This window comes from Pogonomyrmex barbatus, unplaced genomic scaffold (assembly GCF_055798465.1).
Source record: "Pogonomyrmex barbatus isolate J1 unplaced genomic scaffold, ASM5579846v1 scaffold17, whole genome shotgun sequence".
Taxonomy (NCBI): Eukaryota; Metazoa; Arthropoda; class Insecta; order Hymenoptera; family Formicidae; genus Pogonomyrmex; species Pogonomyrmex barbatus.
In genome coordinates this window covers 7194910-7216893 of record NW_028297113.1, presented here as the reverse complement: position 1 = coordinate 7216893, position 21984 = coordinate 7194910, and the positions used below count along the sequence as shown (strand labels likewise).

Here is a 21984-nt window from a genome sequence, read left to right as displayed (position 1 = left end):
ATAAATATCTATGTTCTAAACGGTACGCCAATGAATTTCTTTTCCGGCAGACCTTTCTGCAGTTTCCGACGTACGAGTTCATTCGCGATAAAGTCCGATTGTTTCCTTGAAAAGCGTAATCTCGGATCTTTCCTAATAGATACCAGTGGCGTAGTGAACCAGCCGTATCTATATCAGAACGCTTCGTTATTAAAAAAAATTTGTTGTTCATTTTCATTTATCTGTTTATCGACCTACTCCATATTTACTGTCGGCGGTCTAAACGAGTAAATATCTTTCGGTGTCATCTCCGTCTGTCGTTTAATCAGGTTAATATCCTCCTCTCTAGCGTCCGATGGAGAGAAAACATCGTGTTTCGCATAGAATTTGCCAGTTAACGATTTCGTACGAACGGTAGCCACAAATGTTTCTTGAACACTTATCAATTTATTTTCCTTTTCATATCTCTCTATATAAAAGCGCAGTTTTATAGGATTTGTTAATAAACTGGTCGCCATAAATTTATTCAATTGATTTGAAAATTTTAGTTATCGTTATTAATGACGTTGTTAATGACGCCAGACGGAGTTCGGATTAAAAACTTTATTTTGCAAACGAAAAGTTGACTACTCGTGAAACTTCAAAGCTAGCTCCCCTCCCCTCCCCTCTCTCCCGAACAAGACCATCTTCTTTAATGTGGGGTTATGCTATTAAGTACTATTTTTAAATACTATTAAGCTATTAGTACTCGCGCATTCATAATATATACAAAAAAAATAACTAAACTAAGAGATGAAGTATCTGAAGAGTATTGATATTTATTTTAAAATACATATACCAATAGAAAATACATACGTAACAAGCGGAAGACTGTGAGGTGACCGATCAATCAGAGACCTATGATATCGTTGTTTCTTTCCTTGCAATTTCCGATTGATCCAATTAGAAATTATTTTTAATAAGTCATAATCAAAGTTTCGTGTTTCTTTTTATCTTCCCTTATAACTTCCATCTTTACTTATCCTCTTGTACTCTACTTCCTCATTATTTTATATTTCTGAATACATACATGTACACTCACTCGGATTAATATCGAATGACGAAAGAGCAATGAGAGAGGAGAAATCGAAGAAAGAATAAGGAAAGAAATATAGAAGAATCATGAAAATTCGACTGTGTGTAACAATATTCGCATAAGAAACTAAAAAACCATCATTTTGCGCTTTTTCTTTTATTAATTCTCATTCTATTGGGTCTTAAAGCATCAGGTTGCTTCGAATAGATTGTTCAGTTTAGATCAAAAGCGACTTGTTGTTGTTGATATTACGGATAACTTTTATACTACAGTTCATAATGCACATTTGACAGTTTACTTATACTTATACTTTTAAGAATATCCATTTAAAAATTATTTCTCTCTCAAACTATATATAAATACAATTTTGGCAAAAGATAAACTGAAAAATAAAAATGATATATTCAATATATCTTTCCAATAAAAAAGATCGACAATAAATTACACGCAGTTTAAATTTGTTAAAATAATTGATGCTTTGGAACACGAGTTAGATCAATGAGATAAATGAAAAGAAATGAATTTCTTCGTATCTTTGGCTATAATCTTTGGCAGCTGTCAATTTTTATATTTATATATATTTCTATAAATATCGGAATTGGAGTGCTCCTTTAGTTTGCATTTAATCATGGAGAGGATGTTTATATTCCCAGAGTATAATTATATCAGAGTATAATTAAGTATATTCACTGATATAGGAAATGCTTAAAGATTTGTGCGATGAATTTCTTTCAGAAAATAATACTAAAATTAAGAATAAGAAAAGACAAATTGAAATTTCGTGTTGAACAATTCATCGTAGGTAAGATTCAAATAAAATTAGACTGTATCTGAAACAGTAATTTTGAAACTTGAAGCGTATAAACTACTAAAAAAAATATATATACGCTCCAATATGTGACAATGTATATATATTTATATATAGGCTGTGTTTCAAAATTTATTATCAGCGCAAATAATGTGTAATATATGTTACGTGAATTATAGATTTTCAATATTGACAGTGAATTTTGAAACAGCTGTTTACTTTTTTCATTCGTCGCCATTATCGTCGTCGCGACAACTTCATTACTGTGATGAAGAAGCGCGAGACAGATCTTTACGCAAATCTATATTATATAAAATTGTTGTAAAGTATAAATATAAGACGCGTTCGGCAGATTATCTTTTTACTTTAAAATTACTTTCTATTCGAATTAAATCAATTTCGTTCGGTAACAGATACGTTCGATAAGATATCCGTGGCTGTCGAGGACGTATCTTTAGTCTCGTTGAAACGTTGCGTTGTATTTCTGAAAAATGCAAAAAAAAATTGTTAAAGACAAATTATCATAGATTAACGAGATCTACAATATTTTAAGAATGAATCTCAAATGATGGATATAATCAGATCTTGAGAAATTTAATTTCGTATGAATGGAATTCCTTTTACGTTAGTTTTTACAGTGTATTCGATGTACTTTTTCGTTATCTCTTATTATATTACCTTTTTTGCTCGCCAAACTCTATATTATCCGTATTATAGGATCTTGATTTATCGGTATTAAATTGTAACAGATCCAAATTGCCATTGTGATTATAGCCGTTCTCACATCTGTTCAGATATACGTCCAATAATGGCGATCGGCAGGTCTCGCGGGAAGACAGATAGTCGGGATTGCTTGGCGACAAAATCTCTTCGTAATATTCTACACTTTTCGGCTCTAGGCCACCGACGGTAGAACCGTACTTTTTTGGCAAAGTGATCGACATGTTTCTCCCATGGTAGGAAGGATCCGGTATGCTGTCACTCAGAAATGATTTCGACAGAGGACTCTTGTACGAGATTCCTGTGAGATCGTTGTCCGCAATAATGTCCGTGCTGTGATACTTGGCGCGAGAGACGACAAGGTCCAACGTCGGAGATCTCGTATATCTCCTTAGAGAATCGTGCGAGAAGGATGGTAGACCGCTATCGTAAGGATCGAAAACGGTTCTCGCTTCCGGACTGTGATGACCGTACGATGATGCATTTAACGCGTCGCTGTATTTCTCTCGGTCGACTGGTGATTTTCTCGAAAACGTCATTTCGTCATCGCCGTGCGAAATGTAACTTCTGTCTTTCGTCCTACGAAATATATTTTTAATTATAACAAAATTCGTTTGGTAGAAATTTGGCAGAAATATACGTAAAGCTACAGAGTTCGTTACGTTTTGAAAAACAGCTCGGTTTTCTTCCTTATTACGTCTAATTATAAATTATTAACCACGATATTTAATTTAAATAGAATAAAGAAATCGAGGAAAAGGAGTTCTAAATTCTAAATTATAAACGACACATTTACCTCGTCCTGGGAACTCCATAATTGTAAAATCTGTTGCGTTCCCTTTCTCTGGGACTGTTGAAGCTGAACCTTCTCGGCAGAGTCACGCTGCTCATCCCTGGTGGCGGCGCCGTCAAAGACGGCCTCTTTCGATCGTTGAATCTCGAATAGAAACTGCGTCTTCGTATTCGGTCTATCACCGATTCCTGCGAGCTGTCGCCGCGTACAAATAGAGAGTACGACGGTGATGTCGGTGATGGCGATTGCAAATCGCCGCGATTGTGATTCAGATCGGCCGAGCAGATCGACCAGGAGTCAAAACTCTCGGGCTCTTCGGGCGAGAATATCTCGCTGATGCAATCCCGCATCAGTGGCTCTTTATCGGTGGTTCTTACCTTAGTGTCGTCGACACGTCGTTCGGAAGAATCCAGCTTGGTCTCATTCGATACGTCCCGGTGTGCCGGTTCATCCGACGCAAACGTGGCTTGGTGGTCGACCGTTTGCTGGGCGAAGCGACCGTTTCGTGATTCCATATGATTCTCTATGATTTTTGCGCACTCGGTAACCTCTCGTTTTAGCTCGGCGACATCTTTCGCTCGTAGCGGCTTATCGATGATTATTTTGTTGCCAGTAATGTTAGCGTGATGCGTCATCCTTGACAGACGCTCCATCAGTTTGTCGGAACCGCTGCTCTCCGCTGTCGTAGGATCGTCAGGATCTATCGCGGGTAATCCGACAGACGCGATAGGATGAATCGCGTTTCTGGATGAATCAGACTTCGGCGAATCTTTCTTAGGAGTTGCGTGTCTGAACGTGTGTTGCGGTATCTTGGACAGGTCGAGTTTCAGATTCGCTCGACTCGACTGCCGATGTTGTTGCTCCAGTTGCGGTTGTTCACGCTTCGCGTGACAGATATCGAAAAGACTCGACGAGTTGTCCGCGGGCGGACAATCGGCGGAGGTACTTCGAGTCAGAGAATTCGGACAATTTTGAGAACTCGAGGCGTTCCAATTCTTCGTCTGCGAGATATCGGCGGGTGATGATACATTTACATTATTTTGGAATTTATCCGATGCGGAACAGTTCTCTTTAACGTTAGCTTTCAACTGATTTTTATTTATACTTTTTGTAAATACGTCTTGAACGTCCTCGAGCTTTATGTCGTCCGACTCTGCCGTCTGTCTCGAACAGGACGACCGTGCGGTAGTCTGATTATCGGGATTGTTTTCCGATTGTCTTTCGATTTTGCCTTGTACCGTAACGATAGGGGTTTCGGGACTCCGATCCTTCTTCGTTATTATTCCGGTTTTCTTCCGGCCAGTCAACGGCTTCGTTGATTTTCCGTTCTCGTCGGACGATTTCTTGACAACTTTTTTCACAACGCGGACTATTTTCTTTTTCCTAGAGTCGTTGATCTCATCTTTATCCGCATCTTCCTTCGACTTAATAATCGGCACCTTGCTCTTCTTATCGACGTCTTCGATTTTGTCGACTTTCGCGACAAACTCGTCGTTTTTGCTTATTAGAGAGCTAATGTTCCTCTTGGTTTTAATCAATTTCTTGTCCTCGCTACCGATAACGAACTCTGCGTATTTATTGTCCACGATTTTCTGCGGAGATTCCATTTTCTGATCTGACTTTCTCGATGGCTCCGCTTTCTCTAGCTTCGGCTTATCCGCCGACGACGACGTCGACGAGTCCGTCGAGGATTGCACCGACTTTTTGGGCTCCCTCGAAGATTTCTTTTCCTTGACCGATTCTTTTTCCTTTGATTTCTCTTTGGGCGGCGATCTCTTGCACTCGCTCACCACTTTCTCCGGTAGCTTCTTTCCCGGTTTATTATCAGATCTCGCAAATTTCGTGGCTGGTATTTTGCTCAACGCAACGGTTACGTCCTCCTCCAAAGGCGACGACTCGAGCGACTTGGCGCATTTGGGCGGGCTCCTCCTCTTCAGTTTACTCATAATCGGGTTTTGCGACCTGTTGCCACTGTTCGCGTTCTGTCTCGTCGCGTCGGCATTTGTCTTGAACAACCCCAGTACCGACGTCACTCGACCCTTCGACGGTGCATTCTTGGCATCCTTCCTCGATGCCCCTCCGTGTAGATGCGACAGATTCTCCACGCTGAGCGTCCTCTTCACCTCGGCCAAGCTCGATCCCGAGTCGGGTGGACACTTGACGGGCGGTGCGGAGTACTCGCGCGATCCTCGTTCCTCTCGATCGCTCGAGATCCCGCACGAGGTTCCGTTCGCCGTTGATTTTGCGTTGGTCGCGCTCGTCGTGCTTTCATCGTTCGAGCGCAATCTCTCCAGTTTCTTTTCCAACGACTGCAGGAAGCTGCTCTTTGAAGCCCCTTGTCGCTCTTCGAGCCTCGTCGCTCTCTCTCGATTCTCGTTGTTGGATTTCTCTTCAGAGGAGAAGGATGAGGAGGAGGAGGCGACGACGTTGCCCAATTTATCCTTCTGCAACGCGTTTATCTCATTCTTCTGTTCCTTGCAGATCTTTTCGTCTCTCGGGCCATCTTCCTTACGCTCCTTGCTTTCGGTTTTTCGCCTTATAAATCGAGACTTTCGGCGCTCGTTCTCTGCCGCCTTTCGCGCCTCCTTCTCCTTCACGTACTGGCTCTCTTCTCGCGGCGTGTCAAAGAAATCCGGTCGCAGAAAGCGCGAGATACGATGCTGTTTCGATTTTTGATTTCTGTCGCCGTCCTTTGATTCGGTCTCGTTGGTGCTGGTGCCACTGTTACCGGTACTTCTGAAGAGTTTACTCAGTATCGATCTCTCCTGATTAACGTTCCCGGTAAAAGCGTCGGGTGAACTGCCGGCGAATGATTTTCTACGATCCGCGCTTAACTCTCTGGTTAACGAACCCGAACGTAATCTGAGACTCGGAATGCAACTGCGTCTCTTGGAGGACGTGACGACCGAGCTGGCCGAGGACAATGGGTCCGAAGTGGTCATTAACGTTTCCTTGTCGCACTTGTCCGTGTCCCTGTAATTGCAGCTGAGATTCGGATTAAATTGCTCCGACGTCAAGTTTTTCAATTTAGACTCTTTGATTAGGTTCTCCGCCGCTAGCAGTCGATTCTCGAAACTCCTGGAGATGTCGGACTTGCAGATTGATTTACCGCAATCACCCAAAGTCGATGAAGATTCCGTGGGTGAAATTTCGCAGGATCTGGCAAACTCGCTCGAGCTAGCGACGATGCTGTTGGTGATGGTGTTGATGGCGTTGATGGTGGTGGTGGTGGTGTTGGTAGTGTTAGTGGTAGTGATGGTGTTGGTGATGGTGTCCATTAGATTAGCGTTTGAGTTGCACACAGATATCGATGTACCTTCTGATACGGAGCTGTTCTCCGATATGGTGACATTATCGACGTTCTCTTTGCAGACGGATAGATACATGTCGTCACTGGGCTCTTCCTGAATCTTATCCGCTCTACAACCGTAAAAGTTATCTCGTCTCGCGTTACCAATCACGCTCGATTTAGCCGATTCTTTGTACTTGCGACCGAGCGTCATTATATGCTTCGGGAGAGGCGGCAATAGTTTGTCATCATTGTTGTCGTCATCATCGTCAAACAAGCTGATACTTCTTCGAGGTGAATGCCGCACCAATCTATCGTACTTGTGCGGCTCTAGCAAGCTGTTGGTTCTTCTGATATCTCGATCGAACGATCTGATTTTGTACTCGGTCTGATCGGAAATTGCAGATGTGGAGCATCGTTTCACCACCTCGCTCGGACCTGCCAGAGGTTGCGGCAAATCTCTCGTTGGCGATTGATATCTGTTGCTATCGCGTGACGAGGATGGTGAGCGCGGAATAGATTGTCGGGTTTGCTCGATAAATTGCCTACTCAGTCTGCGTGCCAAGCTGGGAGTGAAATTCTGTTCCAGAGATTCTTGCGCCTCCTTTCCGATTTGCGCCGTTGTTTCCGCTTCTACGTCTTCTTCGCGTATCTCTTCTACTTTATCTGAAAACAATTGAGACAGAGTCTATGCACATTCCGCATGGATGTGTGTCCACATATATGTGTCTGCACGCGATTGGAGAGCAATTGGATGTTGATGTTGCTGTTGTTTTTGTTATGTTGTAGGATGTACGTATAAGAATATAACTCATAATGTTTATTATTTTCACTCCTTTATTTCTACATACATAAATCTTTTTTATAAAATCTGTCGAAAAATGTAATAAATAAGAACAGACATCCTCTCCCCCCCCCCTCTCTCTCTCCTCTCTCAAATTTTGTCCAATTTCATTGGATGTCTTCTTAATCGATTCTATATAGCTATACGTGATGCAACTTTACTCGTGTACATCGATGTATATTTTCAAGTCATGGAAGTTCTTTAAACCTGACACTATTACACTTCGCTGGATATTAATAGCTTAAAATAATGGAAGATTTCAAACTAGTCTTAAGAAAATCACGTACAAATAATGATTCTTTGAAAATATGCATCAACGAAACTAGCAGTGGCGTGTACACGTTTTTTCTTTATGTATAGATATTATTACAGAAAATCATAAACGTATACTCATTTAACAGTGACCATGTAACTAAAAGACTCGTCTTACATTCACGGGAGACAAATAGACCTTAGTAACAAATAACGATACAATTGATAATAGTATTAAAATTACGTTTTGTAGAATAAATATATATATATATATATATATATATATATATATGTATATATACGTATATATCACTTGGTACACTTGTAAATCACAAGATGTTAAATGAGTAGACTTAGGACAACAAATAGTGCATAGTAGAATAAATATAATATTTTATATATATATATATATATATATATATATATATATATGCATTATATCAAAGCATGCGAAGACAATGTGAAGTAATAAAAACGATGTTATTTAAACTCTTAAAACACAACAAATATCAGCCATCTCAGACAAAGGTTAGCTTCCGCTTGCAAATATACAATCATTTTCACCTTTTTTTCAAATAACAATTTCACATAGATAATTCTCTATCGTATAACAAAAGTTATTCTCAAGTTTTAAAACATGGCAACAAATAACTTATCTATCAACGATTTTCGCGAACGCGTAATTTCGGTATGACTTATTCCATTGCCGCACAATGTTATATATGTATATTACTCGCTAATATTGGAGTTTTCAAGTACGATCGATACGCTTAAAACTATATACGGTATACGCACTTTTCTCATCATCGGTTTAATATATATTAAATATGTACATTGTCGTGTATTTTCTCATCTATTTTTTTAAAATGTTACATTGTTTTATCCAAATATATTTACATACATCTTTCTGTATACTCGTTTGAGAATAAATCATACCAAAAATAATCCGAGATTCACAAAAATTCGCGAATAGGATATTTGGTCTTATTCAAAACGCACGTGATAAATATGTTGGAAGTGTATATCGTTTTCGAGTTTTGTATGTGTTGCGACATTGTACAAGCAAAATCATCATAATGTAAGATTGCAAATGTCTTTCCGTATTATCAAAAATTATACCATTTTACCGATCGCATTGCTGCGCATTGCTGCGCATTGGTATAATTAAAAATTTTATATGATAACATAGTTAACGCAACCAAGTACATGTAGGGAGATCGAACGTGTGTGTGTGTGTGTGTGTGTGTGTGTGTGTGTGTGTGTGTGTGTGTGTGTGTGTGTGGCGCGCGCGTGCGCGCGCGACCGACAACGAAAGATATTCTTTATTATTTTATATTCTCAATATAGTAAGACTACGTGCGACTTTACTACTGGCGTCACATTCACTTTGAATTAGGCATACAAGATATTGCTACCTAACTTGGTTTGTCTACTGGGGATTACCGTCAGCCCGCCTACGTAGAGTCACTCGCACGGTCGCTGCAACAACCGTCAATAAAACCGTCAATCAACGTATTACAAAATGACGCCACTTGTAGATTTTTCTACAGTACATCTTGGATAATAATTGTTTGCTAACTTAATGGCCAAAGCAATAAGAGATCTTAATATAGATATGTGTGAATGTGTGTGTGTGTGTGTATATAAAATACATGTATGTATGTATGCATATGTATACATACATACTTATGTATATGTATATATACGTACATACATACGTACATACACATGTATTCACACACACGTGCACACATACATATATACAAATACATATACAAATATTTACATTTTTGTAAAAATATATTGTATTGTATTAAACAGGGTCTTCCTTGGAAATTCGCGGTTATTATATTATTTTCAAAAAAATTTATACTTTCTCTTTTATTGCCATTATTATTTTTCTTAATTGCATATTTTTATTTTTGTTAAAATTTTTAAAACGGAATAAAAAATAGTAAAACAAAAGCTTTGATTTATTGATTAAATATTATTGATTGAATTTTTTTAAAAAGTCTAGAAGTCCCTGTCATTAAGTTAATTAAATTGAGAATCATAAATTTAAGAATTATAAAAATTTTACGTGATTTTGATTTGCACACAAGAATACTAACAAACAATTATTTCAATTGTCTGATTGAAGAGTCGACGATAGACGTAATTAATGCATGAATTTGAATTAAACATGGATTTCTGTCTTGGATAATGGAATTTGAGACTCTTGTACATTATATATGTATATATATGGATACGTACGTATGGTACGTAATTATGCTTCAAAATTTAATGTACATTGGGTAAATGGAAAAGAAGAAACTGCTACTACAATGTTATAAGATAATAAAAATCAACAGCAGCAGTGCAATGCAACAACTATGGCATATTACAAGGTTCTATGTCAGGCAGAGTGAGCTTGCAATTTATTCTATGTTTATTTCTTTCATTTACTTAAAACAGATCATATCTGTTACTTTATTATTATTAGCTATTTCAATGCTCAAACATATATAATACATATATTTTATATTAAAAATTATATTAATTTACAAATATCGTATCACAGAGTTCGTAGTTTATAGATTTGAATAAATTGAAGAAAATTGACAAAATTAAACTTAATTAAAAAAAAGTCATTAAATAAATTATCTCAAAGGATCGTGCAAACATGCTTTTAAAAATGCAGGTTCTAAAAATGTGTGTGTCGTGTATATGTGAGCGCGCGCGCAATTGTTATATGTGTGCAAGTGTCAATGATTAAATACTATTTGATATTATATTGATGTAATTTTCTTATGTAATTTTTCTTACTCGATACGATAATTAAGAGTATATAAATTTATAAATAACAAGAGATCTGTTTCAGACATATACCCATCAGATATATACCCATCTGTGCCAAACATGAACCATATAATTAATCTATAGGGTGTTAGTATCAAAAGTTGCAAAACATTGTCAGGCAAGAAATCCAAAAATTAATATAATGGAAAGAAAATAAAAAGAAAACAGAAATAGTAAGGGTAGAAATAAACAAAAAGATGTGCTCTGTCTATCAACGACTCGACAACAGCTTGATACTAGGAGATGCATATTGAATACCATCCAGCATTTTCTCACAAGGCTAATAAGTTTAACCAGTGACAAAATAGCATGATGACCATAGCGACTTAACAGAAGCTCTTACATCTATCTTACTTTAAATTAACACAGTACATGATTATTACAAAACTGTCAATTATTGATATATCAAGTCTATTTAGATATATCCAAAACAAATAAAAGAACAAAAATCACATAAAAATCTTTGGCTTCTGTAAAGATGTGGGTCAACATTCTACAACATTAAATATTCGTATGTACAATTTGCAGTGGACCTTGGTCGAAGATGGATTCGTTGATTATTTAAATACCAAGGAAATTTATCATCTTTATCATCTTAAATATTGATTTTTATTACGTACACGTATATGATTTGTCTTACAATCTTGCGCGTAAGGTACCACATTAAATTGTAAAATGATTACACTCTCTTACCTCTTGGCAACGTATTGTTCCCGATTTCAAAAACACTCTCTCTGGAAGGTGTGCCACGCGATCCAGGGCTGCTTGGAATTCCAGAGTTGGAAGTACTTGCAGAGTCTCTCTTTGAAAATATATCCGCATCGCGATTCAGAGAATGTTTAAATTGCGATTCTGAGAGCCGTCTGCATAAGAAAAAAAAAAAAAAAAAAAAACAACAAAACATCACTTTTATGTAAATGATAAGCTATTATTTAAATCAAATATGTACGCTCGAAACATACATTAGAAAGGAGACAGCGAGAGAGAAAAAGATATTTATATCCACAGTAGAAAATTTTACAATACGAGCGAGTGCAAAATAAGTTAGTGTGTTTATGAAGGCGAAAGTATAAGTATTAGCAAGAAGGTATTAGCAAGAAGCAAAGAGTGTCAGCCTATCAGCGGGTTGATAACAAGTATCTCGGGCGTGTTTATTTTCACAACGTATACACTACTGTTAAGTATCTGATGTGATATATGGTTAAGCTAAAGTGGGCGATACATATATTAATATGCGATCTAATTTTTAACCTGCTTATAGCGTGTGTCCAATTGCAATTTCTGTAATTCGTTTTTTTAACGGCACGCGCGGGACAATTCCTACTATTTGTGTCTCAGCTAGCAGGCGCGAACACTAAGTTCTCTATTACAATTTCTTTCTGTACAATTGGACTCACGTAGTCATGGTCCGTGTTTCGACATAGCTCTTGTAGCTTGCACAAACAAGCATAAAACCATCATTTCTCATCATCATCGTCATCATAAAAAAAATATTTAGTAAATAATAAGTTAATGCAAGCTTATTAATCATTAATCTCAGCGTTAATGTACAAAATTTAATTTTATCATATCTCGATATGCCTGCGATATATTGAAATGATTCAATCGAAAATAATCATACTATTCTTCACATGAATTCGACAGAATAGAAGTTCGAAATCATTTACCTGGATAATGGCTTGTTAAGACCCCAAAATGCTTGCGATGATTGGGAGCCGAGTCTGCCAAACAATCTACTACTTGGAAAACCACCGGTTCGATTATCATCAACGTTGAGTCGCTGCGTCAAACTTCGCACTCTGGATAATAACGTAGAGAACAAATTTTCGGCAGTCAATAACTCGAAGCCATCATCATCATCGTCCTCGCCAGATGATAAGCTGTCAATGTGCTCGGATGACTGCCTAGACGGTCGCGAACTCCTCAATCGATGCATATGTCTTTGCAACAAATCCTCCCTACCGAGAAAAATATTACACTTTAAATTTAGTTGAATTTGTAGAAGATTTGTCGTCAATTAATGTTGTCGAATTGTATCGAACAAAATCGAATTTAATGAATTGTTAAAATAATGTATCGTTTACCCATGCAATGGAGAGAAGGGAGATTCATCTTCACTAGCATCTGATAAAAGAGAGCTCATTCTCCTTGGTCTACCGAATCGGGATCTCGGTGGGTTCGTACTTGTTGGCGTACTAGTCTTACTCTCCGGTTCCAGACTACCCGATCTAGGAGTAACGTAACCACCACCCTCTACAGCAATAGGAATTATGTACTCTCTAGGACTCTTTCTGATCGGTTCTGGTCCTACAGTTGATCCGAGAGCGCTGTCCGTATCTGAATCGGCAGTCGATTGGCGAGATAGAGAACCTGATCGCTGAGACGTCGATCTCTGGGACATTAGTGGTTTAGGCGGTGAAGTGGATGAATGCTGTGTACGTTCGAGTCCTGCTTCTATCTATATTTCGCAGAGTGAAAGTCAATTTTGTTACATTGTAGACAAATATACTTATGCATTCAAAAGAAACATGTCCATTTTTCTGTACCTGGATGGGTATAATTCTTTCTCTCGGTGTAGCCTTAGGTCTGCCTTCCGGTTCTAAGCTCGAACTCCTATTTGTATTATAGGGTGCTGCCGCAGCAACCGGAAATGCCACTTCCGATCTTTGTGTACGCAGTTTCTGTGGTTGAAAAGCATCGATCTTAGCTTCTACCTCAGACTTGAACGCTACAGTTTCCGACGGTCTGACACCGGACAACGTAATTTCAGCTTTGCTCGTTTTTCGTCTAGGCAATGTTGCACTCTTTAACGTTATTTCCATTTTACTAGACATCTTCGGTTCCTCCAATTGTGAATTTTCAGATGTACTAGTCGTCTATTTAAAAAAAAAAGTAAAACAAAACAAAACTATGCAACAAACAAAAATGCGAGTCGAACATGTATATGAAATACATAATTATGATGAAATACATTAATAACGATAATTGATTTTGTACTTACAGTTGCTTCCGATGCGATCGATTTAGCATCAAGATCGAATTTTGTCTCAATCGGTGTAGAAACTGATATCGTGGCCGATCGCACGTCATTCGGTGCAACCTGTATCTTCAGTCCAAGTTTCTTAGAATCCGGGCTTTGAGGCGATATCGGTGGCGAGCCATTCAGCTTCTTTTGCATCGGAGGCTTGCCGATCGCACCACTAATAATATCGACAGCACGTTTTTTTGCTTCGTCTCGCTTATCCGATTTATGTTCGGTAGTTTCGATTTCCCGATCTCCAAGTGTCTGCTTCTGCTCATCCTTCTCATTTTTCTTATTGGTTGACACATCGATAATAACTTTGGAGGCGCTGGATTTCGTAGGGGATGGTGTAGTTATGGAAGAGAGACTGGCCTTTCGTTCAAAGGCTCGTTTCGCGCCTCCCACATTGACGCCAGGAATAAATATCTTTTTAGGTTTCTCGTTTTCTACAGTAGATGATAATTGATTGAACTTTTCAGCTGTTTCAAATATCTTAGAGCGCCGTCTCTCAACGGATTTGGCTGGTGGCACGCTTGCCACCTCATTCGATAATTCGGAATCTAAAGAGAGTGCCTTTTCCTTCAGCTTTTTAAAATCACTCTCCGTTGGTTCTAGTTGTTGCACATTTTGCAATAGATACGCTTCGTTTTTAACATTCGTATCGCTTTTATTTGGCACCTTTGAATCTACATCACCCGACTTTCTGCTGGACACTATCTCATTCGTTGTTTTCTTCGTGCTTTCTGAAGCAATTTTCTCAGTCATATTCTCATGTAAACTATCGCTAGGAGACTTGGTATACTTTTGCTGTGACTCGTCTTCATCGTTAGCCTTTCGATTAATCTCACAGATCTGCTGAACGTTCTCGGTAGACATCGGCACGCGTGATTGTTCATATTCACTTATCAATAGACTCTTGTCCCTCTCTTTACTCGGTGTTCTCTCCTTTGATTCTTCAATCAATTCTAAACAAGCTGCTGCACCTTCTATCTTATCAAAATCAACAGTCTTACTTATAGGAACAGTTACAATGGCTGCCGGTTCCACTTCCATCGCTTCCTCCGATATAGAATTTGGAATTGGAGCCGAATGATGCCTAAGATAACAATTTTCAATATTTATTTCTTTACGTTAATCGAAATTAAATATCTTAACGCCAACCGAAATAAATGATTTCCAAAGAAATATCTATAATCTACCTTGACGAAGATCTATATGCCCTAGGCTCTCTCTCGTCCGACTTTTCTTTCCTTCGGGATCTCTCTTTCCTTTTCACGCCTGCCGCGGTCGTCTCGTCCATCGACGGTGTTGTCTCCAATTTTCTCTTGGCGTCTCCAGTCGCGAAACATTTCGGCTCCTCCTCGAGCAACTCTCTTATTCTCCTGTCGGAACTATTCTGATCAAGTTCCATTAAGCTACCAACTGAATGACATCTAGTAGGCACCAGAGTATCGGAAGACATATTATTCGCGACATCTCCACCTGCCTGCTGATCGCCCACTAGCAACTTGTCGGCGCTGGCCGACTGTGGTACCAGAGAGAGCAATAGATCCAGCCGAACCGGAGTCTGAGCTGCTAGATCCTCGGCGATATCGAGACAATTTTGCTCATAGCCTTCGTTCACCCACCAGTGAGTACAAATTTTTTCGATATCGGCACGTCTGCCGGGACACACCGTGAGCATTTCTTTTATAAGTGGCGAAGCGGCTAAAGCAAAACAAGAACGATTGTTGTGCGTACTTACTTTATATCCGTATAATTTATATACATGTTAAAAATTGTTTCAACAGATTAACGAGGAATTAACGACATATTAAATCGCTATCAGAATTACAGAAACTAACAAAAACGAATATTTATATTTTTTTAATTACTTATAGTATGTTTTCTTATCGAATATTGATGCGCATGCATAAAAGCGTACTCACGGGATGGCTTCTTGGGTTCAAAATAATCGGATTGTGAGATCTGTTTGACTAGTCGTTTGAAGTTAGACCCGTCGAAGGGCATAGCACCATAAACCAATGTATATAGTAGAACACCTAAACTCCAGCAATCCACTTCTGGTCCGTGATAAGGAGTTCCTTTCACTATCTCTGGACTCGCGTACAATGGACTACCGCAAAACGTGTTTAATAACCGTTGCTCGTCGAACACATTCGAGAGACCAAAGTCGGCTATCTTGGCGTTTCCAACTTGGTCTAACAAAATGTTCTCCAGCTTTAGGTCTCTGTGACAGATTTTGTGTTTGTGGCAATAGAAAACGGCGGTGGCTATCTGTCGAAATATTCTACGAGCCTCGTGCTCGCTTAGGACCTTACGCTCGCTCAAATAGTCATATAATTCTCCTCCGGCCGCATACTCCATCACCAGTACCATCTTTTCTCTGTTTTCAAACACTGTAAAGCAACGTTTCTTTCTCAAGAATCTAGCTAGACAATTCAAACAACTGAAGAACGTCGATATCGTTAAAACTGATTTCACACAATCGCACCTATATCTATCGGTTGATTTTCTTGTCAGTCAGGTCGATAACTATCAAATTTGATTGCGTCAGACAAAAAAGACTTTAATCAACTAAAATTGGTTAGTTCACAAATGGATCGCTCCTATACTTGTTGTCATCCGAATTATATTATCTCGTTACAAACATTACCTTCGTAAATGTGAATAATGTTTGGATGTTGAACGCTCGACATGATTTGTATCTCCCTTCGTATTCTGATCAAATCAGCTTCCGTTTCTATTTTGCACTTTTTAATTGTCTTTATTGCCACTTCCTGACCAGTCTCTTTATTTATTCCTAATTGCACCTTACCATATGTGCCCTGTCCTAACTTCTTTATGATGTCGAATCTGCAATACATTTGATGAGAAATTAAACATCTTTAATCGCCTTAGATCGATCTAATTTAATTCAGAATATTCCCAATGTAATTATAAATTGCACTATCTAATTAATAAATTCCATTCGATTCACGATATCGAATCAACACAAAAGATTTTAATATTTTTACTCTTACTCTAATATTTTAGCAATATTTAGCAATTACTGAAATCTTCTTTCTAGTTTAATTCTTTGAAGCCGTACATTTGAAAACATTTTTGTATAAGCAGAAAAGAACGGATTACGCGGATTCGACTCAACTTGTCAGTTGGAGTCGATTTACACACCTTTGCTTCAGTTTCCGTTTATGATTATGAAGACGCACGCCACCCGTGCTTTCCATTCCCCCCATTATATTATGTATACTTGCTTCTCCGACAACCATTTTGTCTGCGTTTATCTGGAAAAAAAAAAAAATCATAGATTTAAATGTTTCTTTCGATGATGAATATTCCGCTTTAATTTCACTGTCTTGGATGAGTTTCAAGACATCAACGTTATCGTTACATGATTCTTCTTTCTTTCTTTTTCCTTTTCAACCTTCTTTTTTCTAGTTACTTCCTGCTTTCCAAGCGGAACTATCAGGACGGTTCTACTTTCTCATAAACGAGAATGACAGCGACGAAGGAGATGGCTCTATAGCCATCTGAATCTTACATTAAGAAATGAAGAAAGCAAAAGCAAAGAGATGGAGAGAGAAGAGAGAGAGAGAGAAGGGAGGGAGAGAGAGAGAAGCAGAATGTGGCGAGTTTATTTTGGGCGTCGAGACGCCAATGCAATGCCGACCCGTCGTCGGTGAGTTTCTTCCCTATGCTATCTTCTTGTCCTTCCTACATGTACCAAAGATTTCTCGACGCTAATTCGTAAATTCTTCAGAGAAATTCTTCGAGACGGCATCCACATATATGTTTTTTATTATAAATAAATACATATATACATACATACATACATACATACATACGTGTGTGTGTGTGCGCGCGCACACATACACATTTTATAATAGGAATTATATGCCGATGCAATCGACCTATTCAGTAAAAGAAATTTTATACAAGGATAAACATATTGTCATATCTGGCTACGAAATCTGTCGTTAACTTCACTCTTAATTGATTAAAAAGGCACCGTTGCCGAAGATCGCAAGTGATTGGTCACGCAGCCAATTCTCGTAATCTTTTTTGCGAAAATTTTTCGTCGCCAAGATAACTAAGCACTCGTATAAATTATACCGCAATTTCGTCAAGACCCGACGTTGATTCGCCAGCGAAATAAATCACAGGCACAAAAATATATAGTAAATATATAATTTTCGAAGCGTTTGAAATTTTACGTCGCCAGACAATAATCGTATCTCCATTAATCAAGATAATGAGATATCGATACTTCTCGAGTTGTCAGCGATCGCGAGTCAGAGATTGAAAATAAATAAGAAATCTATCAATTGCGCTTTACGAACAGAAAACAAAAATAAACTCTTTATATTTCATTCCCGATACTCGATATCAGAGATTCGACAAGTAGAGGAAATAAAAAGTGTGATTCGTTATTCTAGCCGCGTCTCATCGCACGTACTAAGCCAAGTACGTTCTCGAAAAGCTCCCCAAGTTCTCGACCGCGCGGTCTTGCCCTCGTCTGAAAAGACAAGAGGCTCGTCAGCTCGCTCAGCTATTAATGATATGGATAATTCGCGAGTCAACGCGGTGATCAGCGATATCCACGTTTGCAAATCGAGCTGCCCACAGATCGTAGCTTGCGACGGGAGAGTAATGATACGATAATCTGCTTCCGAGAGGGAATGTGATAATGAATGAAACCCAAAAAAGCGACGTAGTCGAAGTTTCTTGTGTCCGATTACGTCCGTTCCGTCCGTAATATGACATGATTTTGTTCGATCGTACATACTCGCGCGACATCACATGGATTTGAGAAAGTCAAGCGACACTCGGGGGAAAATAAGCGCAAAAAGCCCGCTTCGCTCTCGATCTCTCGACACTCCCGCCGATCGGTCGCTCGCTCAACTCTCAACGCTCAACGCGTTACGCGATATTTTTAGCGAGCGCGTAGACCGCGCGTTTGGAGACTACCACCGGCAATCTCCACCGACTCGAGTCCTAATGACTCCCGTCTTTTTCGTACGCGGTTGAGGAAGATTTTTCATCGGAGCTTCCCGCGTGTCCGGCTGTCAATTCTCTCAAGGAGAATTGTCTGCAAAATCTCCAATTCCGTTGTTATTTTAATTCAACTTTATCTGGAATAGTATTTAGGATAGATCGATAGCGCGACAAAGTACACTTCCATGCAAGTCATTATTCATTCATCTATTATTCTTCAATTCTTCATTTCAATTCACTTTTATGTCCTTGTCTTAATATCTTTTCGCTTTTTATTGATCGACTCCGGTCCCTCCGGGGCTTTCAATTATCATTTATTATATGCTTAAAGTAATGTAATTTGAATAAAATAAATTCACGCAAAATGTATCTTCGATTTTTTTACATTTTTTGCATACTAATAATGGAAATAATTATAATTATACAGAGTGAAATTATAATTATAATTCGTTCGTGAAACCAGGATACTCGTTTGCACGCGCACACATTTGCTTACATCGTCATGTTCAAATATAATTATCGTGAAATTCTAATTTACGCACGTTGCTATTCTTTCCAATAGAATTATCACCGATTTGTAAAACGATTAAGGATTTACTATTCAATCGCACAATATTCTCCCCCCTTCCCCCTCGTTTTTTCTCTCTTACTATTTCTTGGATGAGAGATCATTTTAGCGACGCGTTTGAGAACGTACAACGAATGACATCACTGTAATCGAGGATTACTGTTGTGCTTATGATTCATGTCGATATTATTAAGTATAGTTATTTTCGATGTTGCATGTTAAAAAACGATTTAGGCGGTTACTTTGAAATCGGCCGTCAATGACTGAATTCGTGAGATAATGTCGTCGAGTCATATACTCGAGACGCAGCACCAGTCATCATGTTGCGTGAATATTGCGATAGAAAGTAGAATGTATATCGCATGTCGTGTATCCTGGTGTCTTTTACCAAGTACGTGAGAATGAAGGAGAATCCGACTCGATCAAACGAAACGAAACGTGCGTGAAACATGTGTGCGCGAAGTGCGCGCACGCGCCACACGCACGCATATACACACACATACATGTATAGTACTCATATATGAATGTATGAGTGACCGCTGTTGCTGCACGGTTATGTAGGTTCATGTACAAAAATAGCATTCTGATACCTCGTGGAAATCCTTTCTAATAAACTATTTACGGGGGCACTCGGTTCGTCGTGCGCGAACTTGTCGACTACATATATGCGACATATATGTCACGGCATATCTGTGTATATTTGTACATATTCGCGTGCACTGTGTGCGTGTCGTTCTCGCAATGATGAATGTGCTCTTCTTTTATTATTGAGTAACCACATGACGCCCACAATACCGAGAGATTGAGAATTCTCGCGAAGGTGTGCATGCAAATAGATATCACGTATCACACACATACGCACGCGCGCGCGCGCGCGCACACCCCCCCCCCCCCCCACACACACACACACAATTAAGCATATGTATCGAGATTACTATTATTTTTAATAAGATCAATGTAATGTTTTTGATTGTAGAATCATTATCGCCTGAAGCATTAGTAATATACTTCGCAATATCTTCAAGTTTCTTTTCTTTTTAAATTGTATTTTCAGAATTTTTGTGATTGTTTTTCTCTAACTTCTCTAACTTTCTACCGCATTTGTCATTTTTCTAATATCTTTTACTTATCTTTTCGATTTTTCTAATTACTCTTAGATAACCCGGTTGCGGTGTTGTGATTTCTAGTCTTTGCTCGTAGAGCAACGTCTCATTTTATCTGTCTCATTTATATTTTTCTGACTGGCAACGGATAATAAATTTGTCGCAAATGTCGGTCGCCTACGATGACGATAGAAAGCTCCGAATGAGAATTACTGAGAAAGATGCACGCACGTTCGCCCTGGCCGCGGTAGACCGGCTAAAAATAGCGGGAATTCGTACCTTACGGTGTGAATTCTGGAGTGCGAACTACTCTCTTTCTCTTTCTCCTCCTACCGTTCCATCCAATTTTCTATCTATCCGTCCGTTTTGGTAATTCTCGAGGAAATACCGTCCATCAGCGGGACCGCACTTGTAATTTCTCACGTATACACTTTGGCGTGAGATTTTGTCACTTGCCGGTCACACAGTTAGGTTCCTCGAACTTTTCTGGACGATCGCGAGATGCACGGCACGTTTCCACTTCATTTTGCCGAGCATTTCTCGCGAGATGTCAAGGAAGAAGAGAAGGAAGACGAAGACGAAAATGATGACGACGGCGGCGACGACGACAGAGACGACAGAGACGACGACGACGACGACGACGACGACGACGACGACGACACGGCGCACGGTTCGAACGCTGCCATCTCGTCTCTATTTACTAATTTTGGATGTGAACGTCGGGAACGAACGAATATTCGGACATCGATGATTGTGGCGCCCTAAGAATGGTGGTGATCAGCGGTACCACGACAGTGACACCATCGCCAATAGTGAATGAATCGCTTGGCGAGTGCATGATAAGTTGTTAATTTATATATTAAATATATTAAATATTAAATAACGAAGTCGATCTGCACAACATTCATAGCATAAGCTCCTATTCAAAAACATACCTTAAGGCTTAAATCACTTATTGTAGATCGGGACTTAAGATTGTCTGAACCAAGTATGTTATGTAAATCAATGTGACGACTTTATGCTGAAACTTCATTGGTCCAGACAGTCTTACGCTATGCATGTGCAGCCATGTCATTTTTGTGTTCGATGGCCCTATGGATAAAAATGCGTGTAAAAATGCGATTGAACAATTTTCTTTATTATTATTTTCTAAAAAGTTTGAGTGATTTCACTGCAGATTCAAAATGAGTGCGGTAACAGCATGCAAAAATTAACATCAAAAGACGAAGAGATCTGGTCAGAAAGTGCAATATTTTTTCGCGCTTAATGGTGACGTATCTTGTGAAAGATTCTTATTGGTTGTTGTACATCGAGGGGCGCGACCATGCGCACGAGCATATTCTTATCTTTAGCTACGTTCCGATATTCACTACTGGAGGTCAATCATGTAACTTTTCCCCTAGGGCGGAAATGTGAAAAGTGAAAAGTTTCACGTGAACTTATGATCATGTACTATTTTGCGGGATCATGTAACTCTCTCAAACGTGAAAATGTGAAATTTTTCACGTGAACATTTTCGCCGTGTACCTTGGTGGCGGAAAGGCGGAAATCTAGGGAATTAATAAATATGCTTCGGAATTAGAGAAGATTAGGGCTGTGTTAGGATTAAGTGTACATAGTACATATACAATTGGTTATTAAAAGATGTATATAATACTGTACCAATAAAATAATTTTCATTAGCTATAAAACCTA

At 38.9% G+C, this 21984-nt stretch overlaps 2 protein-coding genes across 5 annotated transcripts; both read right to left on the bottom strand.

Annotated features, from left to right (window-relative positions):
- Nucleotides 1–8: 8 nt before the first annotated feature.
- Nucleotides 9–658, bottom strand: LOC105433846 (uncharacterized). The gene has a single exon (XM_089074295.1). The coding sequence runs from the start codon at nucleotides 495–497 to the stop codon at nucleotides 234–236; it is 264 nt and encodes an 87-aa protein (XP_088930421.1). The 5' UTR covers nucleotides 498–658; the 3' UTR covers nucleotides 9–233.
- Nucleotides 659–777: 119 nt separating this feature from the next.
- On the bottom strand, nucleotides 778–21041 carry Nuak1 (Nuak family kinase 1). 4 transcript variants are annotated; one of them, XM_089074267.1, is made up of 14 exons: nucleotides 20569–21041; nucleotides 16795–16907; nucleotides 16277–16476; nucleotides 15549–16019; nucleotides 14820–15327; nucleotides 13600–14716; nucleotides 13145–13279; nucleotides 12683–13056; nucleotides 12266–12556; nucleotides 11996–12031; nucleotides 11292–11461; nucleotides 3379–7330; nucleotides 2541–3161; nucleotides 778–2346 (listed from the first exon to the last, which is right to left on the bottom strand). In XM_089074267.1, the coding sequence occupies exons 2-14, from the start codon at nucleotides 16890–16892 to the stop codon at nucleotides 2256–2258; spliced, it is 8064 nt and encodes a 2687-aa protein (XP_088930393.1). In that variant the 5' UTR covers nucleotides 16893–16907; nucleotides 20569–21041; the 3' UTR covers nucleotides 778–2255. The 4 variants fall into 4 exon arrangements, with proteins under 4 accessions (XP_088930393.1, XP_011647611.2, XP_025075802.2 ...); XM_011649309.2 differs by having other exon boundaries at nucleotides 13145–13474; nucleotides 20569–21040; XM_025220017.2 differs by lacking the exon at nucleotides 20569–21041 and adding an exon at nucleotides 19777–20069 and having other exon boundaries at nucleotides 13145–13474.
- Between the last annotated feature and the right edge of the window lie 943 nt (nucleotides 21042–21984).